The 27,010-nt window shown below is 43.4% G+C and overlaps 1 protein-coding gene across 8 annotated transcripts in view; it reads right to left on the bottom strand.

Annotated features, from left to right (window-relative positions):
• The window catches only part of AKAP13 (A-kinase anchoring protein 13), a 177,184-nt gene that overhangs the window by 40,939 nt on the left and 109,235 nt on the right, over nucleotides 1–27,010 (bottom strand). For 7 of the 8 annotated variants that reach the window (XM_075273246.1, XM_075273241.1, XM_075273249.1 and 4 more), the window contains 8 exons: nucleotides 21,657–21,738; nucleotides 18,416–18,549; nucleotides 13,805–14,151; nucleotides 13,115–13,295; nucleotides 12,651–12,985; nucleotides 11,075–11,128; nucleotides 9,478–9,540; nucleotides 7,473–7,647 (listed from right to left, as the gene is read on the bottom strand). In XM_075273246.1, the coding sequence (XP_075129347.1) occupies nucleotides 7,473–7,647; nucleotides 9,478–9,540; nucleotides 11,075–11,128; nucleotides 12,651–12,985; nucleotides 13,115–13,295; nucleotides 13,805–14,151; nucleotides 18,416–18,549; nucleotides 21,657–21,738 (1,371 nt within the window). The remainder of the gene's footprint in view (nucleotides 1–7,472; nucleotides 7,648–9,477; nucleotides 9,541–11,074; nucleotides 11,129–12,650; nucleotides 12,986–13,114; nucleotides 13,296–13,804; nucleotides 14,152–18,415; nucleotides 18,550–21,656; nucleotides 21,739–27,010) is intronic. The other variant, XM_075273248.1, reaches the window with a different exon arrangement.

Below are 27,010 nucleotides of genomic sequence, written 5' to 3'. Positions count from 1 at the left end.
CCAGCCCAGTTTGGGCAAATTCATGGTGGAGGGAGCCTCTAAACAGCCCAGTTTGGACCAATTCATGGTGGAGGGAGCCTCTAAACAGCCCAGTTTGGGCAAATTCATGGTGGAGGGAGCCTCTAAACAGCCCAGTTTGGACCAATTCATGGTGGAGGGAGCCTCTAAAAAACCCAGTTTGGACCAATTCATGGTGGAGGGAGCCTCTAAACAGCCCAGTTTGGGCAAATTCATGGTGGAGGGAGCCTCTAACCAGCCCAGTTTGGACCAATTCATGGTGGAGGGAGCCTCTAACCAGCCCAGTTTGGGCAAATTCATGGTGGAGGGAGCCTCTAAACAGCCCAGTTTGGACCAATTCATGGTGGAGGGAGCCTCTAAAAAACCCAGTTTGGACCAATTCATGGTGGAGGGAGCCTCTAAACAGCCCAGTTTGGGCAAATTCATGGTGGAGGGAGCCTCTAACCAGCCCAGTTTGGACCAATTAATGGTGGAGGGAGCCTCTAAACAGCCAAGTTTGGACCAATTCATGGTGGAGGGAGCCTCTAACCAGCCCAGTTTGGACCAATTAATGGTGGAGGGAGCCTCTAAACAGCCAAGTTTTGGGAAATTCATGGTGGAGGGAGCCTCTAACCAGCCCAGTGTGGGCAAATTCATGGTGGAGGGAGCCTCTAAAAAACCCAGTTTGGACCAATTCATGGTGGAGGGAGCCTCTAACCAGCCCAGTGTGGGCAAATTCATGATGGAGGGAGCCTCTAAAAAACCCAGTTTGGACCAATTCATGGTGGAGGGAGCCTCTAACCAGCCCAGTTTGGGCAAATTCATGGTGGAGGGAGCCTCTAAACAGCCCAGTTTGGGCACATTCATGGTGGAGGGAGCCTCTAACCAGCCCAGTTTGGACCAATTAATGGTGGAGGGAGCCGCTAAACAGCCCAGTTTGGACCAATTCATGGTGGAGGGAGCCTCTAAAAACCCCAGTTTGGACCAATTCATGGTGGAGGGAGCCTCTAAAAAACCCAGTTTGGACCAATTCATGGTGGAGGGAGCCTCTAAACAGCCCAGTTTGGGCAAATTCATGGTGGAGGGAGCCTCTAAAAAACCCAGTTTGGACCAATTCATGGTGGAGGGAGCCTCTAACCAGCCCAGTTTGGACCAATTAATGGTGGAGGGAGCCGCTAAACAGCCCAGTTTGGACCAATTCATGGTGGAGGGAGCCTCTAAAAACCCCAGTTTGGACCAATTCATGGTGGAGGGAGCCTCTAAACAGCCCAGTTTGGGCAAATTCATGGTGGAGGGAGCCTCTAACCAGCAGAGTTGGTGGAAATCAGGGTGGAGGGAGCCTAGTATTAGCAGAATTGTGCAACGCTTATGGTGGATGAGTATGAGGATGCGGAGGAATTGGAGAGGTTGAGTACAGACATGGAGTTTCATGTTGGGGTGCTTTACACAGGTGGGCACAAAAATGACGGCTCTACCCAGTGGTGGTTCATTTTTATCAAAGTGAGCCGGTCGGCACTCTCAGCTGACAGACGGGTGCGCTTGTCAGTGATGATGCCACCGGCTGCACTGAACACCCTCTCAGATAGGACGCTGGCGGCAGGACAGGACAGCACCTCCAAGGCATATAGGGCAAGTTCAAGCCACAGGTCCAACTTCGACACCCAATACGTGTAGGGCGCAGAGGGGTCGGAGAGGACAGGGCTGTGGTCGGAAAGGTATTCCCGCAACATGCGCCTATACTTCTCACGCCTGGTGACACTAGGACCCTCCGTGGCGGCACTTTGGCGAGGGGGTGCCATCAAGGTGTCCCAGACCTTAGACAGTGTGCCCCTCGTTTGTGTGGACCGGTGAGAACTTGGTTGCCTACTGGAGGAACTGCCCTCCCTGCCGCCAACGTCACATGCTGGAAACATCTCCATCATATTCCGCACCAATTGCCTGTGGCAAGCATTGATGCGATTGGCCCTCCCCTCTACCGGAATAAAAGACGAGATGTTGTTTTTATACCGGGGGTCAAGGATAGCAAAGATCCAGTACTGGTTGTCCTCCATGATTTTGACAATACGCTTGTCGGTTGTAAAGCACCCCAACATGAACTCAGCCATGTCTGCCACAGTGTTAGTTGGCATGACTCCTCTGGCCCCACCGGAAAGTTCAATCTCCATTTCCTCCTCATCCTCCATGTCTACCCATCCGCGCTGCAACAATGGGACGATTCGAAGTTGCCCGGAAGCCTCCTGTATCACCATCACATCATCGGACAACTCTTCTTCCTCCTCCTCCTCCTCCTCCTCCTCCATTAAACGCAGTGAAGCGGACAGATGTGTGGACCTACTCTCCAGCTGTGACGGATCGGATGCTATCCCTAACTCCTCTGTGTGATCTGAGTTATCCCTGATGTCAATCAGGGATTCTCTCAGAACACACAAGAGCGGGATTGTAAGGCTCACCATCGCATCCTCAGAGCTCACCCTCCTTGTGGACTCCTCAAAGACCCGTAGGATGTCACAAAGGTCTCTCATCCATGGCCACTCATGGATGTGAAACTGAGGCAGCTGACTTTGTGGCACCCTAGGGTTTTGTAGCTGGTATTCCATCAAAGGTCTCTGCTGCTCAACCACTCTATTCAACATCTGAAACGTTGAGTTCCAGCGTGTGGGGACGTCGCACAAAAGCCGGTGTTGTGGCACATGCAGGCGTTGCTGGAGAGATTTTAAGCTAGCAGCGGCTACTGTCGACTTGCGAAAGTGGGCGCACATGCGCCGCACTTTCACCAGTAGCTCTGGAACATTGGGGTAGCTCTTTAGGAAACGTTGCACCACTAGGTTGAAGACGTGGGCCAGGCATGGAACATGTTGGAGTCCGGCAAGCTCCAGAGCTGCTACCAGGTTCCGGCCGTTATCACAAACGACCATGCCTGGGCCCAGGTGCAGCGGCTCAAACCATATTGCCGTCTCATCGAGGAGGGCATCCCTCACCTCGGAGGCAGTGTGCTGTCTGTCCCCCAAGCTGATCAGCTTCAGCACAGCCTGCTGACGTCTACCAACGCCAGTGCTGCAACGTTTCCAACTCGTAGCTGGGGTCAATCTAACAGCGGAGGAGGAGGCGGTGGCGGAGGAGGAGGCGGTGGCGGAGGAGGAGGCGGTAGAGGAGGAGGAGGAGGGGGGTGTTCTTCTCGTGTCCCTGCCAGGAATGTTAGGCGGGGAGACGAGGTACACCGGGCCAGTTTGGGAAGCAGTCCCAGCCTCAACTACATTCACCCAGTGTGCCGTCAGTGAAATGTAGCGTCCCTGTCCGCATGCACTTGTCCACGCGTCGGTGGTCAAGTGGACCTTTGTGCAAAGCGCGGAACTAAGGGCCCGCCTGATGTTGAGTGACACGTGCTGGTGCAAGGCGGGGACGGCACACCGGGAGAAGTAGTGACGGCTAGGGACGGCATAGCGAGGTGCCGCAGTTGCCATCAGGTCCAGGAAGGCGGGAGTTTCAACAAGCCGGAACGCCAACATCTCCTGGGCCAGCAGTTTAGCGATGTTGGCGTTCAAGGCTTGCGCGTGTGGGTGGTTAGCAGTGTATTTCTGCCGCCGCTCCAATGTCTGAGAGATGGTGGGTTGTTGTAAAGAAACGCCTGATGGTGCCTTTGATGGTGCAGGAGAAGGAGATAAGACAGGACCAGGGGAGGATGAGGTAGAAGTCAACAAAGTGGCGGAGGCAGATGAAGTGGTGTCCTGGCTCGTCCTCTGGAGTGCATCGCCAGCACAGTCAGCAGTGGCAGTGGCAGAGGCAGTGGCAGAGGCAGTGGCAGGAACGGCAGGCGGCCTTTGTCCTGCCGTTGCTGCCTGCCACTGATTCCAGTGCTTGGATTCCAAATGACGGCGCATTGAAGTGGTGGACAGGTTGCTCTTCTCAGAGCCCCTAATCAATTTCGAGAGGCAAATTGTGCAGACAACACTATATCTGTCCTCGGCGCATTCCTTGAAAAAACTCCACACCTTCGAGAAACGTGCCCTCGAGGTGGGAGTTTTTCGGGGCTGTGTACGAACTGGAACATCTTGGGAGATTCCGGGTGTGGCCTGGCTTCGCCTAAGCTGCTGACCTCTGCCTCTGCCTCTAGCTACCCTTTTTGGTGCTGCACCTGCCTCAACATCCACACTACTTTCCCCGCTTGACATCCCCCCTGTCCAGGTCGGGTCAGTGTCCTCATCATCCACCACTTCCTCTTCCAACTCCTGTCTCATCTCCTCCTCCCGCACAATGCGCCGGTCAACTGGATGCCCTGACGGCAACTGCGTCACATCATCGTCGATGAGGGTGGGTTGCTGGTCATCCACCACCAAATCGAACGGAGATGGAGGAGACTCTAGTGTTTGAGCATCTGGACACAGATGCTCCTCTGTTAGGTTCGTGGAATCGTGACGTGGAGAGGCAGGTTGAGGGACAATGAAAGGAGCGGAGAACAGCTCTGGGGAGCAGGGACAGTTTGGGTTATTGTTCTGTAAAGCTTCGGAATTTTGGGAGGAAGGAAGACAAGACTGTTGGGTAATAGGAGGAGAGGAGGCAGAGTCTGACTGGCTGCTGGACAATGTGCTGTAAGCGTTCTCTGACAGCCATTGCAAGACCTGTTCCTGGTTCTCGGGCCTACTAAGGTTTGTACCCTGCAGTTTAGTTAATGTGGCAAGCAACCCTGGCACTGTGGAGTGGCGCAATGCTTGCTGTCCCACAGGAGTAGGCACGGGACGCCCTGTGGCTTCACTGCTACCTTGCTCCCCAGAACCATTCCCCCGACCTCGCCCACGGCCTCGTCCACGTCCCTTTCCGGGAGCCTTGCGCATTTTGAATTCCTAGTTAGAAATTGGCACTGTATACCAGTAGTAAAAATTGTGGGTGCACGTAACCCCAATATATTCTTTGAATTCCCAGTCAGAAACTGGCACTATATGGCAGTAGCAAGAAATGAGGGTATTTATAACCCCAATATATTCTTTGAATTCCCAGTCAGACAATGGCACTGTATACCAGTAGTAAAAATTGTGGGTGCACGTAACCCCAATATATTCTTTGAATTACCAGTCAGAAACTGGCACTATATGGCAGTAGCAAGAAATGAGGGTATTTGTATTCCCAATATATTCTTTGAATTCCCAGTCAGACAATGGCACTGTATACCAGTAGTAAAAATTGTGGGTGCACGTAACCACAATATATTCTTTGAATTACCAGTCAGAAACTGGCACTATATGGCAGTAGCAAGAAATGAGGGTATTTGTATTCTCAATATATTCTTTGAATTCCCAGTCAGACAATGGCACTGTATACCAGTAGTAAAAATTGTGGGTGCACGTAACCACAATATATTCTTTGAATTACCAGTCAGAAACTGGCACTATATGGCAGTAGCAAGAAATGAGGGTATTTGTATTCCCAATATATTCTTTGAATTCCCAGTCAGACAATGGCACTGTATACCAGTAGTAAAAATTGTGGGTGCACGTAACCCCAATATATTCTTTGAATTCCCAGTCAGAAACTGGCACTATATGGCAGTAGCAAGAAATGAGGGTATTTATAACCCCAATATATTCTTTGAATTCCCAGTCAGACAATGGCACTGTATACCAGTAGTAAAAATTGTGGGTGCACGTAACCACAATATATTCTTTGAATTACCAGTCAGAAACTGGCACTATATGGCAGTAGCAAGAAATGAGGGTATTTATAACCCCAATATATTCTTTGAATTCCCAGTCAGACAATGGCACTGTATACCAGTAGTAAAAATTGTGGGTGCACGTAACCCCAATATATTCTTTGAATTCCCAGTCAGAAACTGGCACTATATGGCAGTAGCAAGAAATGAGGGTATTTATAACCCCAATATATTCTTTGAATTCCCAGTCAGACAATGGCACTGTATACCAATAGTAAAAATTGTGGGTGCACGTAACCACAATATATTCTTTGAATTACCAGTCAGAAACTGGCACTATATGGCAGTAGCAAGAAATGAGGGTATTTATAACCCCAATATATTCTTTGAATTCCCAGTCAGACAATGGCACTGTATACCAGTAGTAAAAATTGTGGGTGCACGTAACCCCAATATATTCTTTGAATTACCAGTCAGACACTGGCACTATATGGCAGTAGCAAGAAATGAGGGTATTTGTATTCCCAATATATTCTTTGAATTCCCAGTCAGACAATGGCACTGTATACCAGTAGTAAAAATTGTGGGTGCACGTAACCACAATATATTCTTTGAATTACCAGTCAGAAACTGGCACTATATGGCAGTAGCAAGAAATGAGGGTATTTATAACCCCAATATATTCTTTGAATTCCCAGTCAGACAATGGCACTGTATACCAGTAGTAAAAATTGTGGGTGCACGTAACCCCAATATATTCTTTGAATTCCCAGTCAGACACTGGCACTATATGGCAGTAGCAAGAAATGAGGGTATTTGTATTCCCAATATATTCTTTGAATTCCCAGTCAGACAATGGCACTGTATACCAGTAGTAAAAATTGTGGGTGCACGTAACCACAATATATTCTTTGAATTACCAGTCAGAAACTGGCACTATATGGCAGTAGCAAGAAATGAGGGTATTTGTATTCCCAATATATTCTTTGAATTCCCAGTCAGACAATGGCACTGTATACCAGTAGTAAAAATTGTGGGTGTATATAGCCCCAATTCTATTGCTAGGGGACTTGCAGGGTATTTCTGGGGTGAAGGTGGGGGGGCACACCGTTGGAACGGGTATCGGGGTATATATCGGGTATACGGGAATACACTGACAGTGTATTCCATTCAGGATCCTGGGAAAGCTGGGTTGCGGCGATTGAGCCCGTTAGTGCCACGTTACACTGACAAGCTTCTCCTGGAATTTAGCTCTTATAAGAGCTGTTGTGGTTGTCTTCTCCTTCCTATCTAGCCTGTCCCTGCCTACCCAGAATCTAACCCCTAGCTAACTGGACGGAAACCTCCGTCCCCGGTGAATTGCAAGCTCAGAATGACGCGAACCTGGGCGGCGCTGTTCTTTTAAATTAGAGGTCACATGTTTTCGGCAGCCAATGGGTTTTGCCTACTTTTTTCAACGTCACCGGTGTCGTAGTTCCTGTCCCACCTACCCTGCGCTGTTATTGGAGCAAAAAAGGCGCCAGGGAAGGTGGGAGGGGAATCGAGTAATGGCGCACTTTACCACGCGGTGTTCGATTCGATTCGAACATGCCGAACAGCCTAATATCCGATCGAACATGAGTTCGATAGAACACTGTTCGCTCATCTCTATTGATAACCAATCCTAAGGTTAGGCCGTCAACATTCCATGTTTGGACAAGTTCTTCATTGCTATGGGCATACATAGGCATTACAAAAAAAGTTAAAAAAAAAAAAAATTGGAGAAAACATTTTTTCTATTTTTAGTACAATAAGGAACCCAAGTACAAAAACAAGAATCATGATTCCATACCGCATGATGAGAAGTTCTGCAAGTTCTTGAATCTGACTCTTGTTCTTCTTCTGTCAAGGAAGTCAAGGACCCACGATCCTCTCCTTTGTATGCTGAACCAGTCAACTTTCTCGTGGCAAAAGAGGATTCATGAGTGGGCGGTGGATTTTGTTCAGCAAGGCCCTCCAAACTGTAACTAAGAAATGACAAAACCGATATATTCACTACACAGTCAATAGGACAAGGAATAAGAAATGTAACCTATGGAACAGATATTAAAGGAACAATAAACACAGAAAATGCACAATAAATACAATAAATTAATTTTAAAAAGATCCATCTCCTGCCTTTGTAACCTCCTTTCTCTCAACACAATTTAAAACGGAGAATATGTAAAGAAATATTCTTTGTATGTCTCAGGAGATCAGTCATGTCTCATGTGACAACACGCAAGACAACTGGCTATAGCAGATTCCTCCCTGCTGTTGAATTCAGACTTAGCAGAGAGTTGGTATGGAAAATAAAAAAGCACTAATACTTATCCGGCACTGTCCTTTCCTGCACTGGGCTGTATGTCACCTCCACGCTTTATTTGTATACATAACAGCTGCAGCATTGACATCACATCAATAAGACTGCTGCAGCCAGTTACATACTGAAGAGAGTGGCGACTGGCTGCAGCAGTCCTGTCCACATTATGTCACTGCTGCAGCCACTCTATATGCAAACAGAGCGGAGCAAGTGACGGTCGGCCCAGCACAACAGCAGTGGGTAAGGTGCAGGTAAGTATTTTTATTTTCTATACCTCCCCTGCTTCCTGAATTCAAATTTATGACCTGGGATAACCCTTTTAAATCCTGCCATTTTGCTAGGCTTCTTCTACACCAGGGGTAGGGAACCTTTGGCTCTCCAGCTGCTGTGAAACTACAACTCCCAACATGCTCCATTCACTTCCATGGGAGTTCCAAGAACAGCAGAGCAAGTGTGCATGCTGGGAGTTGTAGTTTTGCAACAGCTGGAGAGCCGTACGTTCCCTACCCCTGTTCTACACCCTCTAGATGGCAACTAACTGGACTGGATCATCAGAAGATTAACCCCTTTGTTCTCTGCAGTATTGGACTCGTGCAGAAATCCGTATCAATTCTGCAAACTGACAACCAGGGAGGGCAAATCTACTGTAATTCTCATTTACCTATATCACTGGTTTCTGGGTTTAGCGTTCCTTTAAGTAGACAAAACATATCCACTAAATAAGGGACTTATGGAGACGTTAAACAAGAGAAACATTTTCGCATAAAATGTCAAAATCCATAAATATAATGCTGGTCAATGGACATCAAAGCAACATACATGTCACGCACAAAGCTATGCAAAGCAATGCAATGTAATGTGTTTACCATCGTGTTAATATACACAGCCTGCCAAAGCACAAGCAGAACAGGAAGAAATAGCAGAATAAGTTACACGTTTCGCTCTCAGCATACCTAAAGAGAACCTGTAAGCAACTCTGATATGTCTTCAGTACCGTAAATGCTTTTTCTCATGAAATAATTTAGAGGTATATTATATTGTAACTCTATGTTGTGCGGTTACTCTGATACTCCTACTAGAAATTTCCAAGTAAATTGACAACTGGGTGTTACCAATCAGAGCTGGGGACTCCTTTTCAAGATGACAAACACCCAGTTGTCTATTTTCTAAGAGGAACAACAGTGGCACAATATGGAGTTGTCAGCGTCTTTCTCTGATGCTGCAGGACTGCGGTTTCATGGGGAATGTAAGTATTTACTAATGGGACATGACTGGAGATGTGACAGGTCCTCTCCAACATCAAAGGGCAATATCTGGCAGCTTTAAGAAAAGAAAAAGGATTGTTGTAATGGATGTTGCCTTCTCTACGCAAATATAGACAGGTGCATTTCTAAGACACTACAGCAACTGGATAGCAATAGCTCATGCCCTGAGCAAAGATAAAGCAGTTGGCACCCTGGCATATCGTACCCCTTGAGTATCTGAAATACCATACCTTCTATAATTAAAGTCAACACCTATAGAAGTGTACTGTGCATCTGAGGGACACCAGCTCATACTGAGAAGAGCAACCATAAAGAGAGGGGGAAATGTTAATAGAATATTTATATGTAACACAGGAAAAAAAATAAATTGTGGACAGGAAAATAAGAAATGAGTCAACTAAAACCTCCCCACAAAAAAATAAAAAAGCCTAATACTGTACTGTATGCATCCATCCTAGAGAGTTCACAGGATTTACAACTTTCCAAGAAATGATACTAATGTACAGCCACACGCCTAGATGTGTCTTATGTTAGTAGAGTGACCGTGGCATCCGCTAACTGCGGGAATGGCAGCTTAGGCCCTAGTCACATCTATGTTCCAGTTTCCATTCAGGTAGTCTGCTTGTTGACCCCCACCAAATGGAAACCTATATGCATTAAAAAGTGGTTACCTGGGAAACCCCTAGACTATAATGGGGTCTGTGTGGTTTCCACATGAAACATGTAGAGAGAAAACTCCTGCAAGCAGCACTTTTCTCTCCACAAGATTCGTGTGGAAACTGAGCAGAAACCACACGGACCCCATTATAGTCTATGGGGTCCATGTGGTTTCCTTAGGTAACTGCTTTTTAACGCGTATAGGTTTCTGTTCGGGGGGTCCTCAAGCGGACTCCCCGAACCGAAACCTGAACGCAGATATAAACCGGGCCTTACATGTGGAAAGGGTGAAATATCAATAAAATAAATGTGATACTTAAAGGGGCTATCCAGGATTCCAAAAATATGGCTGTATTTGTCCAAAAACAGCACCACACAGGTTCATGTCATGTCCGGTATAGCAGCTCAGCTCCACTGAATTAAACTCTATTCACATGAACACGTTTATCAGCCGTGATGGCGGAATTAAAATCTATTTATTTGGTGGCTCAGTTGTTAGCACTGCAGCTTTGCAGCACTGGAGTCCTGGGTTTGAATCCCACCAGGAACTACATCTGCAAGGAGTTTGTATGTCCTCCCCTTGTTTGTGTGGGTTACCTCTGGGCATTCTGGTTTCTTCCCACACTCCAAAGACATACTGATAGAGAATGTAGATTGTGAACCCTATATGGGATAGTGACTGTCAATGTCTGTAAAGTGCTGTGGAATATGATGGTGCTTTATAAGTAAGCATAGATTAATATTTATTTGAATGGGGATATTCACATAACTGATTTTTGGATTGTCTGTTTAGTGGGCCATCAAAAAAATAGGACGTCAAATATTTCCTATTTTTCAAGGATCCCTTAACTAGAGGAATTTGACGCAGGGTTTTTGTTTGTTTTTTTTGCAGGAATTTGAAGCAGATTTTGATGCAGAACGTATCTCAAAAATCGGCTCCAAATTCCCCCCTGTGAACAAACCCTTGAAATGACCTGCAATACCTCATAACTGGGGGAACAGCTGTGGAGCTGGGAGAAAACAGCCATGTTTTTCTAATCCTGGACAACCCTATAAGAAGCAGGTGGTTTACTGTACATCATTTTATGTTCTGTCTTTTGTTAATACAAGGATGCAATATCAGTATTAGTAGAGGTGAATACAAAAAGAGATGGAGGGTTATTTTGATACCTTCTTCTATGAGTGGCTGGCTTCTTTATAACATCCCCCAGAACTCGCAATGAACTGAAAATGAATCATTGAGATGGATCAGAATTGGTCAGAAGAGAAAGAATGAATTAATGGGATAGGGAAAGGCAGCTAGAAAGAGAGGAAGATGTGCTGGTCGCCCCCATTTTGCACCTTCGTACAGATACCAACACACTCTTATAGTAGTTCAGAATTGTGCAAAGATAATACTTGCTCCAGGACAGGCTCCAAATTTAGGAAAACAATGCTGAAGACTCTATTCAACTGATGGCAGGGCCTGGCCTGCCTCTTATACACGAGCTGTGACTGGTGAATTCACGACTAAACCAGGCAAGCATAACCACCCAGCAGAACATGAGCAATCCGGATACCTCTATGTGTGCCAAGTTATAGATGGAGGGAATGTCACTACAATACTTCACAGATGGGGAAAGGACACCCACTAATATAAATATTCACAGAATAAAGCCCTAGATAGAATAAAACTAAAGTAGAACTTTTATTAATAATGTTATATTTTAGTTTTATGTCCTAGTTAGGACCATATTCTGTGATTATGAATGTCATTACAATGCAATGCCAAGCCAGCAGACACTATATATATATATATATATATATATATATATATATATATATATATATATATATATATATATATATATATATATATAGCATAATTACAGCATACATCAAGTATTCGGCTACCTGATCTGATACAGAATCATGGAGGTCTGCCCATTCCAAAAAAAAATAAAATACATTTAAAAAAAAAAAAAATCTCAAAGTGTATTTTTTTCTTTTACGAAAATTGTACACATATAACTGCCCATTAATGTTGATATGCCATTAATCCCTCAACAACCGGTAAAAATACCTGAACCATGACAACAAAAATAAAAAATGTAATATACCAAGTGATCAATTAATAAAAATCTGCAAAAACAAACATCACAATATTCTTGTGTAATCATTACAAGAAAACAAGCTGCACGGTAACGTATTTGGATCCCAAAACAGCACGTAAAAAAACTATATTTGTGCACAACACAGGGGAGAAGCAAAAAGACAGGTTGGTTGTTAATACGTAATCGAGATCCAACATGTGACCACTGAGACCTGTGATTGGCCACAGCAGTCATCTGACCCTCTGAACTTGGAGAGAACAGGGAACATGCTGCACAACCCAAAGACAAGAAAATAGAGGAGTATAATTTTTTTTTTATTTTACCCCATCTCCATTGAGATTTTAATTTAGTAGTAGTAACCCTTTAAAGGGCTTATCCAGTTTAGAATACCAATATCCTATGGGAAGGGGTTTCCTCTCTTCAGAATGAAAAGCAGTTACAAAGAGTCTCTCTCTGCAGGCCCGATCCTGTCCTGCTTTAGGTTATTTAGGTTATTAAATTCTGGCTCCTGAAAATTGCACATATTAAAAAGACGAATAATAATAACCTCTGTACTCAAGTGTGCAATAAAAAGAAGAAAAACATTTTCAGTTAGTCTGACATAGACAAGACCGCAACATTATAGAAGCTGCCATAATGTATGATGACCATACCTTCTGCGGTTGATTTCAGCATTATTACTTTTATGCTTGCCAGGTTCCCAGCTATGTCTTCGAAAAGGAGACAAAGAGCGGATGGTGCTCCTGGAGCGAATGGCATGTGGGGACACTTCCGTAATACTGTCCATCTCCTCGGCTTCATTCTCGGATGCTCCAGTTTTCTCCTGTTCTCTTTCTCGCACAGAAGCGGGCAATGTGTTACTGTCCTTTCGCTCAATTAAAGTACGAGAAATAGAAAGATCACTTCCATGAGAAGAGTTCCTCTCTAGAGAAGAAGTGTCCTCGGAGCCAGAGCTGACTGCATTGCCCAATGACTGCTCCTCTGGAAGCTGAAATAAGACAAGGTGACACAATTCAATTTCTCCATACACCTATAACCCTTATGTCCAATAATAATCACTGTAAGTCACCTAAAGCATGCACTAAAGGGTAAGACCAGTTATTATGGAATAATTTACCTCATGTTGGGAAGCTCTGTCAGTCCCTTGATCAAGTACATGCGTCTCCTCTGTCAATGAAGTTAATGACCCATGATCCTCTCCTGTGAAGAGAGATCCAGATAGCTTGCGCGTGCGCGAAGAAGACCCATGAGTGGCTGTTGGGCTTTTTCCAATGCCAGTGAGGCCCTCCATACTGCAACTTGGGAAATAAAAATCGAGATTATGAGATTATTATGAATTACATGTGTGACAGTATTATTAAAGAACACTAGAGTACTAGCTTATTTGCCAAAGCCACTGAAGCATTTATTAGTAGTCTTATTGCCATAAATCTAAATCTATATGTTATTTTCCCTTGCACAAAAGCATGCGTACAGGGTTGAGAATGCAGAACTGAAGCTGCAAGTAGCTGATTCTCCTTGAGAAGTCTGTCCTGACTGATTGATCTTCACAGAAGGTGCACTGGCTTTTTGCACTACCTCTTGATAACAGAACCCAGAGAATCAGGGGAGTTACAGACATCAGCGTCCTGACAATGATCAGCGTCGTGACAGAGACCAGCCGCATGGCAGAGATCAGCGTCACGGCAGAGATCAGCGTCATTTAGGGTTCAACTCATTTAGGTTATGCTGGCACCGAAATATATTTAGGAACATTATAGATCCTGTAATGCAACAATAAAATAATGCACACGTTATATAACCTTACCTCCTATGGCTGATATCAGCATTATTGCCCTTGTGCTTTCCAGGTTCCCAGCTATGCCTTCTGGAAGGAGATAGAGAGCGGACTGTGCTCCTGGATTGAACACCTTGTGGAGACACTTCTGTAACATTGTCCATCTCCTCTCTTTTAATCGTTGATGTTCCATTCTTCTCAGACTCCTCCATCTTTCCAGATGTAGTTGTGGTGCTACCATCTAAGTCTCTGTGTTTTCTTTCACTTAAGGCACGGGAAAGGGAAATATTACTTCCATGGGAAGAGTTCCTCTCTAGGGATAAAGTGTCCTCTGAGCCAGAGCTGGCAGCATTGATCATAGACTGCTCATCTTCAAGCTGGAAACAATAAAGGAACTTTTCTTATTACAGGCTATACAGTAACCTGAAGATCACTGGAACCTATCCTATCCTGCAAAAATCACTGTTAAAATAACACAATAACCCTAGATCTGAATAAATGAAATGTTCTCATTGAATACTTTGTTCTGTACAAAGTTGAATGTGATGACAACAAAATCATCAATGGAAATCAAATTTATTAACCAATGGGGGCCTGGATTTGGAGTCACCCCTAAAACCAAAGTGGAAAAACACACTACGGGCTGATCCAACTTTGAAGTAATGTCCTGTATGACCTCCCTACAATGCCTGGGCATGCTCCTGATGAGGTTGCGGATGGTCTCCTGAGGGATCTCCTCCCAGACCTGGACTAAAGCATCTGCCAACTCCTGGACAGTCTGCAGTGCAACGTGACATAGGTGGATGGAGCGAGACATGATGTCCCAGATGTGCTCAATCGGATTCACGTCTTGGGAACGAGCGGGCCAGTCCATAGCTTCAAAGCCTTCATCTTGCATAAACTGCTGACACACTCCAGCCACATGAGGTCTGGCATTGTCCTGCATTAGGAGGAACCCAGGGCCAACCGCACCACCATATGGTCTCACAAGGGGTCTGAGGATCTCATCTCGGTACCTAATGGCAGTCAGGCTACCTCTGGCGAGCACATGGAGGGCCCCTACAAAGAAATGCCACCCCACACCATTACTGACCCACTGCCAGGAGTTGTTTCTTTATTGACCAGTAAAGGGGAAAAACACAAAACAAAAAAAAACTATATAAAACACTATTTCAGATTCCTATACCGTACATATCAAGCTTCTTATATCGATTCTTCTTGCTGCAGCTCGTTTTTCTAGAACATATTTCTTTCTACAAGCATGGCAACCTGATTATAACCACTAATGGCAGCTTTCAAGAAACAACACAGAACTAATCTCCTCAGGAAGGCATGACCCTATGATCGGAGCTTATAAAAGAACAGAGGATGATGGCGTGGGAGCCAGAAGTTACTTTCTCCCATAATTATTGCACTTAATTAACCCCTTCAAAAGTCAACCAAGCTTAAATGGGACCAAATTTCACCTTGTTCAATGACACATTTTAAAAAGAATACATTTTTCCTTGTTTTTTTCTCCTTATTTATTTATATTTGCTTACATTTATAGCGCCTTTCTATTCTGCAGAGTCTACTATTAATATACCTGAAATGGGGGTAACTAAAACCTAAAAAAAAATGGGAAATTTATAAAGAACAATCCTAAATGTTTTGTCAGTTTTACTGCATGCTTAAGATCTATATGAAATGAATGATGAACAGAACCTCATCCCGTTCTCTGCCCATGAGTATCTATCTGGTGGCGTTCTGTACCATATCTAATTTTGCTTCATGTATGGTCATACGGAGATATCTTCGCAGAGAGAGCCCCAGCGTTGCATTTTCACCTAACTGCTCTGGGTCCAACTCCCGGCATTGACAAGCCCAAAATGTTCAGCCATTAATTGTAACAAGTGTTTCCCACCATTCATCACAGAGGAAAAAAATCAGGGGGGCAACATGGTGGCTCAGTGGTTATCACTGCAGCCTTGCAGCGCTGGAGTCCTGGGTTCGAATCCCACCAGGAACAACATCTGCAAGGAGTTTGTATGTTCTCCCCGTGTTTGCGTGGATTTCCTCCCATTCTACAAAAAAGACATACTAATAGGAGAAAAAAAATGTACATTGTGATCCCTAATGGGACTTACAATCTACGTTTAAAAAAAAAAAATTAAAAAAAATCAGGATACTTTATCCTATCAAGTTAAATTCAGCATACAGACAAAAATCTAGATCCCCTCTATTTTGTCAATATGCCCATAGGTTACATGAACAGTGGACGTTTTCATGAGACAACCCCTTGGCCCGGTAAAGCTTCAAATTGTGTAGCTGTTTTACATTTTATAAAGTGTACCTCCAATTCTAAGACAACTTTTCATAAATGAATAATACATGTGAATACAAGAAACTTTGCAATATATCTTATTACGAACTTCACTTCAGTTTACACTTATTAGGCTGATCTCTTCCTCCTTATCCATATTCAGATTGTTTGTATATACAGGATCCATGACATACACATCTCACAAAACCTATAGAATCTATGGAGAGGGGAGGGGGATAAGGAGGCTGTTAATTGATTTATAGCCTCATTACGTGTAGTGACAAATTGTTATCTAGAAACAGAGCGCTGTTAGAACAGTAGCCTCACTCACAATGTAGCAGCAGCTGTGGTGGTTGTTAATGTGCTTTTTCCAGCAGCCTCCACCTTACCTCTCCATAGATTAATATATAAAAAGTAACTCTGCTTAATGAATAGAGAAGGAAGCAGATTTCCCCAATAAAATATATCACAAAGTTTCTTAAATTCACATGTACAACTGATTGATGAAAAGTTGCTTTACAATTGAAGGTACGCTTTAAACACAGTTTAGGGGGGCGTTCACACTAGCGTCGGTGTCCGACAGCTAGTGTCCGATGCTAATATCCGCGCAAGATTTTGCACGGGCATTAGCATCGGACACTAACGCTAGTGTGAACGCCCCAAGGAGAGAATAGTATTATTTCTACTTTCTGATGCAATGCTTAATAAAAATAAAATAAATGAAAAAAATAAAAACTAAACACATCTTGGCATACACATACAGTGACACGCCAGATGTGAGCTGCACAAATCCATCAGTCAAGTGCAATACAATCCTGCAGTAAAAAGATCATTTTGCACAACTGGTCAATTGTAAGAGAACGGTGCTCAAATTTACAGCGACAGGTCTGTGCAACGTAATGTCTTATTGCTAGCAATGTCCTCTACGACTGACTGCACACTTACTAATCCAGACTGCTCCGTCATCCTCTGTAATGAATAAAATAATAATAGTTTCCATACTGCCATAGAAAAGCAGCAGCACAGGAAGTGATCTCACCCCGTACTCATCCTTCTGTCACAAGTATTGTTGTAATTTCTGCTTATAAGATGGGCTTTTCTGATGAAACAAGCTGTATACTACCGCACTATTAACCTCTTCCATGTACGCAGTGCAGGGTTAGAATAATCCACTATATATCATAAAACATATACTCATAGGCTTAACATAAAACTATAGAATAGCTACTCTGATGATAGCGGTAACACACCGAGAGAGACTGGGGCTCACAGCTTATACTCCAGGGAGAAGGAGGATCTAGACATTTACAGACAATATTGTGAGGTCTAGGCTATGGTCTTACTGCTGTAAGTGGAAAATGTGTACCAGAGGATTTTACCCCACTACAATACAACTTTACTTCGCTGTCATTGAATTTGTCACTTTTGTTAATAATACTTCTTGTTAATAATGAGTAAAGACTGATCTGCTACAAAAAGTAAAAACATAGAAAATTAAAATATAAAAGCAGCACCCCAGCAATTCTCCTTAAGAAGAACATGTCAGATCTATTTTGGAAACTACAAAAACGTACTGGTCCCTATGGACTGTGGCTTAGTTGTCCAAATAGCCACTCCATCCATGGCTGCGCAGAACAAAAAATCCTTCATCCTTGACTACATACGAGTCGGTCTAATAGGACTGATCTCTGGTAGTGGTTTTCAGTAAAGTCAAGGAGTTACACCTCGTCTTAACTGCACATACGCCTGAGGTCCAGCACCTGCACAATGAACCCAAGATGGGAGCAAAGCAACTATTGAGGCCTGGTTCACATCTGCGTTCAGTATTCCGTTCGGGGAGTCCACTTAGGGAATACTGAACGCATTGACAAACACTGAGCGATGAAAGCACTCGGACCCCATAGACTATAATGGGGTCCATGTGTTTTCCGTGCGGTGTCTTTTCTCTCCACATGACTCGTGCGGACACAACGTGGAAAACACACAGACCTGATGAAGATTTCAGTGCAAATTTTTATAAAACCTGCTACAAAATTGTACATCATAGAGAATTTGAAAACTGTAATGTATGCAAATCCACATATAATCTTGAATGTGCCCATGATGTCAAACCTGCCGCCACACAGAAGAAACCAACATAAACCTGTTACTATACTGAGGCTTAATTTATCATGACAGGTACACTTCAACACCCAGTTACTACAAAACACCCATGACAGGGCGCCTGAACCACACATACTGAATTCCAATCTTATATGGTGTGATATCCCACCTTAACATCTGCAAGATACATAATCTAATAACAATATAACCACACTGCAATGTTACAGTTAACTCACCTTTGTAAAGATCATGTCACCCAGCACCTCAGGGGGCACGTAGTTCAAGTCAGTGTCACTTGCCAGATCCCTTTTCAGTGTTTGTGGAGATGAATGTTCTGCACTAAGTGAATCCTCCAAAAACGGGTTGCATCCTGAGTCATCACAAAGAAAAAAAAATGAATTACCTTTTACCTCTATGAATCAGTGTGCAACACTTAGTAGAAAAATAAGTTCCTTTTCAATGGCTTATAAAATCGCTTTATTGAACAACAAACCTCAAAAACGAGTCTGTCACTAGTAGAATGGAACAGGTCACCGATCAAGTCCTATTATATATGCTAAAAGAGCATCACATAGACCCATCCATATTATACTACACAGCTAGGAAGCATGGCTATACAAGAACACTAAATACAGAAAAGAATGCACAAAAGCAAAAGATCAGCACTTCCTCTCTACATCTCATTTTTCCAAATTGTATATTACCACATATTAGAATTATAACTCAGAAATCTATAACGTAGTCTCAGATAAGCCACGATCTCTCTTCTTCATAGTCTTATAAATGGCTGTAAGACAACTGTCTGCAGCAGTTGCAGGAAAAGTGCTACAGCCAGTTATCCAGAGGATAATGAAGCTTAAACATGCATTAAGCTTTATTACTAATATATAATCAGGTCCCCCAATGCCCTGAATCCAGAAGGCTCATCATTTTTTCTCCATTGCTGATGCTTCAGCTTTTAGTCACATGACAGACTCCACTCTACTCAATGGACCTGCAGCTGGAGTAGAGGGTGTAGAGTCAGTGACGTCAGACAGAGCCAATGCAGTTGTAGGGGAGACCGCTTTAAAAAGGTAAATGTTGGGGCTTTAGGGACCTGCTTAAATATTAGTAATAAAATGTTAGTAGTGCAAGGGATCGCTGTGAAGCTTTAGAATTCCCCTTCAAGCTCTTATCCAAGTCTTGTCTCCTATCTACAGGCTTTCTACAAGACTGCCTTTAGCAGGATCATGCAGAAAAAGCAAACAGTGAGGAACTAGAATGGTCTTTTAGATTTACCATTTATTGCTAGGTTTACCACGGACTCTGCAGCTGACCACTGCTTTGTTTTCCAGAGGGCATCAAATTTTTATTTTATTTTTTGCTTAAAGTATCTAATTTCTGACTCGTTCCAAATGAAAAACTCAGCTCTGCTACATCTGTAGAGACGCACACAGACTCTGCTGTGTAAACTAGATTTTTTTTCCCCTGAAACCTTTAAATCACACTAGCAGATGTACATTCACAGATGGGCGCAGAGTACACATTATCTGTGTCAGAGACAGAAGAGCTGGCCCTAAACAATGTGTTAGTTGACACTCTTGTGGAAAATTCACAAGAAAGGTCCAGAATCGTCATGATAATAATGAGCCGTACGGTAAATGGAAGCAGACGTGGGGGGGACATGTGAAAGGGAGGAACTCAACAATGAATTTCATGAGCTCTAGAATGGTTATGGGTCATTTATAACAAGCAGTCTGTATCCATAACCATACGTCTACATAAAAAGCAGAGTAAGAGTAGATTCACACTACCGTTATTTAATATCAGTTTCTCTCCTCAGTCACAGAGCAATGGACATTGCCAATAAAGCCCCTTCCATTGAGGGTCCCATCTTCATTCATCTCCATGTTCTTTACTTTTCTGACAAAACAAATACTCCTACATGCAGGACCTTTCCTTCCATTACAAAAGTAAACAAAACATGATGGAAGAAAGCTTCCATCATGTATGTTACATTATAGTCAACGGGAATGGACGCAGATGGAGGGGACTCCAACTCTACTACTATAAATCTCCATTACTCTCATCCTACGACAGATGACTGTAAAAATGGCAGTATGAACGTAACCCAACTTGGAAATACGTCACTGTATCGTTATAATTCCTCTATAGAAATACAAAGCAGATACTTCAGGTTCTGCTGGTACCCTGTAAGCCAAAAACCATGTATAGTATGATCCCAGATGATAGGGGAAGACTTGTCACTTGAAACTATAACATGTCACTGTTCTGCCCATGTGCTGTTCTTTCTATACGCATACAGCACATGGACATGAATATTGATAAGACTGGATAAAGCCTTTTTGGGGTATATCAATTTGCAATATATGTGCTGCAACAACAGGTTTCCAGATTATTTGTAATCAGGGAAAATGTATTGAATTTTGCAGCCTGAATATCTGTATATGTGTCTTCACTATATAGATATACAAGCCAAAAAGCATTTACCAACCAGATGTTGCTATAAAGACCCCTAGCAAAAATTATGGAATCACCAGTCCCGGAGGACTCCTTGAGCGGTTTAATTTTGTAGAAAAGCAGATCACAGCCGTGGAAATAAAAATAATGGCATTTCATATGGCAACTTTCTGGCTTTAAGAAACATCAAAAGAAAATCAAGAAAAATATTTGTGGTAGCCAGTAACAGTTAGATTTTTAAAACAAGCACAGGGAATAAATTATGGAATCACTCAATTCTGAAGAAATAAATCATGGAATCCTGAAAACAAACAAACAAAATAACACTCCAACACATCACTAGTACTTTGCTGCACCACCTCTGGCTTTTATAACTGCTTGCAGTCTCTGAGGCATTGACTTCATGAGTGATAAACAGGACTCTTCAAAGATGGGATTTACATACAGAAAAGCTAAAAGAAATCCATCACTTACAGCTAAACAGAAAAAACAAGGTTACAATGGGCTAAGGAAAGGTAATAGTGTACTGGGGAAGAAAGTCATATTCAGTGATGAATCTCGAATCTGAATTGGACAAGGTGATGATGTTAGAACTTTTGTTGGTCTGTGATCTGCTTTTTTTCTACAAATTAAACAACTCAAGGAACATCCTCGGGGACTGGTGATTCCATAATTTTTGCCAGGGGTTGTAGATGTTACCATTTCACTTGCCAATGGGGTGGTGTCCCTACCTCTGGCATGGTCAGCCCTCATTGGACGGACAGTGGCAGATTATGTAAGTGCGTTCCCCAAATGGTAATATATAGAAGTCTATCCATTCATGTATCTAAAATGTAACTTTTTGTTATGAGGGAAATTATGCTTTGGCATTATACACTGTATATGCACATAACACTATCGCCAGCAAACAGTTTCAGTTTCGCAAAAAAAAAAAAATTACCAAAACACTGCAAAAACTAAGAATAGATAGTTCTCTTTCTGTATTTCTCATGCCATGTTGAAAAAGAACCAACTTACCTTTGGTGTTATTTGTCTGCTTTGTTTCGAGAAGGACTGGATGTGGACAGGGGGTTAGGGAACAGCAGTTCTCTCGATTAATCTGAAAAGACAAAAAAAGGCAAAATGTTAAAGCGACAAATAGAAAATAATATTAAATAGTCAAATTCTTTTAACCTAGAAACCAATATCCAAAAAAAATCTGATTATCTGACACATATTTCATCCCAGAACTACAAAACCTGGAATTTCTGAAGCTCAGAAGTAGGAGAATGAGTGGAAATAAGTAAATCCTTACGATTAAATAAGAACATTTGCAGATTGGTCTGTACACAGATATAAAACTAGATGGGAAACATTCGCAAGTATCTCTATGCTTTGGGCCATGGGTTCAAGTAGATCATCCGCACGGAGTCTGTATGTTGTTCTTGAACCTGTGTAGGTTTCTTCTGGGTACTCCAGTTTCTGGACACAGGCCACAACCATACTGGCAGGCTAAAGAGACCCCATTGCCTCTTCCAATATGTTCGTTGTAATAAATATTAGTATCACGGGTAAAATAACATTTATGCAGTATCTTTACTTAGACTTATAGGTTGTCTCTTTCCCGCTATTCCTCATAGAAGTGTATGAATAAGTTGACAATTGGGTGTTACCATTGGCTTGTCTGAGGGGTGTTTCCCTACACAGTTTGGACTGTCAGCTCTGATTGGACACAACCTGACAAGTACTGTAGAGTAGTGGTCCCCAACCTTTTTTCCACCAGGGACCAGTTCCAGCAAGACAATTTTTCTATGGCCCGGTGGGGGCGGGAAGGGGTGTGGATGGGGGCAGGGAAGGGGTGTGGTTGGGGGTGGGGTTAAGCATGGGGGTGTAGATTAGAATCATGTACATATGAAAACACAAGAGAAAGTGCAAACTATATAATTTTTATTATATTTATTGTGACTCAAGTCACTATAAGGCAGAATCAGTGGAAGCACTGAGCTTGTTTCCTTGCAACGAGATGGTCCCATCTAGAAGTGATGGGAGACAGTGACACACGAAGTGTGTTCCTTATGTTCAGTCTACTCCATGATCTCGTTTTGGTTGCTGTCATTGCAGAAAACCCTGCATAGTACTAGAATCCCGGACATACAGCAAGTCCTGGCTCAACCCTGCACTTTGCTCACCTTTTCCCGACGAGCAACAACCAAGCGTCAGTTGAGTCAGGATCCGCCAGCCAGCTCCACAGCAGCTGCTGACTTCTCGCCGACAGTACGTGAACCGGTACAACATGCCCCGCGGACCGGTACTGGTCCGCGGACTGGCGGTTGGGGACCCCTGCTGTAGAGGTTACTAGATGGGGATATTTATACATAACTCATGAGTCAAATTTACTAAAATATACATTGTAGGAGTAGAGACAGGCCTTCTTTAAGGAATGTGGTCCTTCCTTCTTATCCACCTGTAAGGGTCATGATTATACATTGTCAAAAGGAGTTGTCCTAGGACTACCTGTTATGTCAGGTCATACAGGTGGGAATCTGGCACCTGAGCTTCCTCCCAATTTTGCCTCCACATAACAGAGAACATTTACAAGTGTCACAGTAAAACAAGCTCCTGAACCCTTGAAATACCAATAAGAGCCATGGTAGCATGCATCTCTCAGGGCAAAACAGTCTTGTGTCTCTTTAGAAGACAACCCATAAAGGAACGATTGATACCATTACACAACTTGTGTTGAGAAGTTTATCTGACTATGTCATTTGTTTAGATTTCTAGTAAGAGGGATGACCTCAAGAAGAATATGACAAAGGGTTAAGGCTCATGAAAGACAATCTGAAGGCACAGTATAAACATCCATCCCGGCACTGATGGGCTTAATAGCTCCTTATTCCAAAATGCCACAGAAATGACAGCAACTTTCCTATACTTCCAGCATATGGTTTATAAGACGGGCGGCCAGCACAGCCCTATATGTACTGTGCCAGAAACGCTGCCAGGCTCCCAAAAACCGTTAGGAGTGAAACATTCCCAGACTGCATTGACTGGCTAAATTTAGATGAGCAATGAATCATTATATTAATAAGATAACTTTATACCACCATTCTTCAGAAAACCTGCAAGCTTCTCTGTTCAGCATGTGTTAAAAGAAAACCGAACGCTCACAAGCTGTTTGTATGGTAAAAAAGTAAAATAAACTGTATAGTTTACAACTGCATGTACTCGCATGTAAACACCAAGCAGAGCACAGCCCAGTGGTTTATTTGTTATGCAGGCCATAGACGCTGCAACTTCCCAAGTCGTTCACAAGTATTTCAATGTGTGGCTCAATGGATCAAATTCAAATGAAAATCGCAATCCATGATATTATCTCGTAAAAATTTGACGCAAAAACATGTAAATCGGATGACTGGATAATGCTAAGACCCATTCTAGTGTCAGGTTTAGATATAGGTATCAAATACAATACAAACAGCAGCAAAATACTCAACAGAATAAATGAACAAATACCAAAACAAACAAGAATTCACTCCATTACCTTTATGAGCACCACATCAGAGCGGTCGCCACGGTCAACTTTGGAAATGTTGCACAGGCTGTACCGTCTTTTATGCCTCTCGTACATCTTCCTCGTTGTGAAGAAAGAGTGAAGAAAATAAAGCCACAGTGTCCTGCTCAGACCACTGCCCCAAGATCTCCCTCCTCCTCAACCAAGAATCACAACATCACCGGTTTCCTTGACAGGAAAGAGACTTCCATGACAGATACGGAGAGAACATTTTCTCCAGTGAGATAAACTACAATAATCACAGAAAATGCCCACAGCACTGGCAGGGCAAATAAACTACGACTGCCCTGCAGAAAGCCACCCCTAGGGCGCAAGGGTGCAAATAAACGGTGTCCGACCAGTAAAGCCCAGAGCTAGAACAAAATGCAAGTTATTGTCTAGACGTGACTTCAGCATCTCATTCACAGGCACACAAAAATGAAGACGAAAATCCAGTAAAGTCTCTCTCACGTCCAGGGCGAGATCTGTTTTGGAAGTGAAATCCGAGACGCTGCTGTAGAAGCCTTCAAAAAACCTTCACCATATTCCGCCTTGGAGACCCCCCTTTTTTTTTCAAATGTATATTATTTCCAATCACATTTCACAGGAGGAAAAGAAAAGCCACTCCTTTGAGGACGTCACCATTTGCCTTTTCCACTCTGCCCTGGCATTCATCAACGCTTGACTCATATTCCCACAACATAAAGACGTCCAATCCAATCGCTGGTGGGCACTGGGAAACTGAGAGCCTCTGAGCACAGCTGCGGGGCACAGCTGTGCGCCAGTAATACCCACAGTGCCTCTTTAAGACGCCTAAAGAGGCAAGTAAAAGAGTAAGAAAAGTAGCATTTATCAGAAACTACAGCGACCGCTCAAGCCTCGAAGACGACGACTTGTGCCAAACCTCCTTATGTGGAGACTATGATTCACGCAGGCGAAAGAGGAAATCGACTCTGATTTTCTTGGAAGATGAAAGAAGAAGTGCAAGAGACTAGTTCTGGACAAAGTCTGTAAAAAGGGACGGGGGCCCGAATGCATTTCTCACAGTCATTTTCGTGACAGGACTCTGCGAGCCTTACTAATTTGCTTCTGTCAATGCACTCATTCACATCAGCTGGGGCCCATGAAGTGACCCTGCCACATGGTTTCCTGTATTCCGACTGTTCCACCCTTTCCTCCCCTCCCTGCAGCATCACACTCCTTGTATCCCTCTCATGGGAGACGTTGCTTTCCATAGAACATTTACCGCACTGTGCTTGCTTATAACTGGAGACCTTGGAAAGGAAAGAGGAGGGGGTTGCCCGCGAGTACACACAGGTCTCTCAAGTTAATAAGCAAGCGTAGGAAACTTCTGGGCAGTCCCTGAGCCCTTTCTTCCTTCGGCAACTAATGACCTTAGAAGAATGGAGACAGTGCATTTCGTCTGGCCATGCCACCACTTCACACACCTCAAACTATTGCCAGATGTCTCAAGTACAATGTTCTATTAATCTTTCTTCTCTTTTCGGAAAAGGATCTTTTTTTCCACCCAGAAATGGGATGCAGGAGTGGAATAAGCGGAAAATGGTTCAGTCCCTGGAGTTATATTCTGTTAACACGGTTCTTAGAACTTTCTTTTGTTACTGGGAAAGTAGGGTGACCACTAATTTTCAGTTCCCATGGGGATTCCACCAAGCTTTCCCAGTCGCTGCATGCAAAATTCTCCTATGTAAGCAGCAAAGAAGAAACAGGATATTTCAGATTTGCCCTGTAGAACTTTTTAACCCCCATAAGAGGTGAATGACTGCCCGTAATGAGGTCACTCGCTTTCACTAGAAACTAAAAAGCACCCTTGTTCATACAGTATGAATATGCTATGGATTTTCCATCCAGATTTGCAGACTATAGAATTTGGAGTCTATTACCAAACCATTCACACTCTGCGCAGAAATTGACCTACAAATGATATCCCCTAAGGGTATGAGGACATGATAGAGTTTTCGGTCAGAGATATCAGTGGCCCTCTCATTTCTGTAGTTAGATGTGCTGCAGGCCTACATGGATTTAGCCCCATTCGATAGGTCCAATCTGCACATGAACAGCGAGACAGATTTCAAGTCCGCAGTGGTATGAACAGCCGCACAGATTCCCATTATAAACAATACAACCTGGAATTTTTTATCTTTTGGTTAACATAAAAAAACAACTCAAGGATTTATAAAAGTTTTCTTATCATTCATGTGGGAAGTCGTCTATAACAGCACATGATTTTGGCTTTTATCTACTTTAATGGCATGATACGTAACCACACTGGTCACCAATCGTACTGACAATTTGGCTGGGAAGTTCCCCCATGTTTTATTCATAGTAAAACTGCAGAGTTTCATTAATGTCAGTATCAGAACTTATAGACATCTGAACCCCCCATCTTTTTCAGTATAAGAGGTCAGCTAAGGTTAGGTTCACACCTGAGCTGGGTCTCCACTGGGGGATTTTGTTCCCCATTCCATTTTAAAAATGGGGAAAGAAAAGTCCTCCTATTCTCTCCACATTTTTCTGCCCCTTTCGAGCGGAAGCCCGGCAGACCCCATTAGGTTGAATTCAGACAGGGTTTTTTGGTCAGGATTTTGACGCGGAGGCCGCCTCATATTCTGGACCAAAAAAAAAAAAAACGGGTAACTGTGACTGGATGCCGATGCAGTGAAATGAAATGGGCCGAGTTGGGAGGGAGTGTCTTCAGGCAGACGTCCACAGGTGAATCCGCCTGAAGAAATGACAACGCTTCTTTTTTTTCGCGAGCGGGAACAAACTGCTCACGATAAAAAGAAATGTCCAGCTCCCACTGATTTCAATGGGAGGCGTT

This window comes from Leptodactylus fuscus, chromosome 5 (assembly GCF_031893055.1).
Source record: "Leptodactylus fuscus isolate aLepFus1 chromosome 5, aLepFus1.hap2, whole genome shotgun sequence".
Taxonomy (NCBI): Eukaryota; Metazoa; Chordata; class Amphibia; order Anura; family Leptodactylidae; genus Leptodactylus; species Leptodactylus fuscus.
The sequence above is the reverse complement of the archived record's forward strand: the minus strand, read 5'-3'. Positions and strand labels throughout refer to the sequence as shown.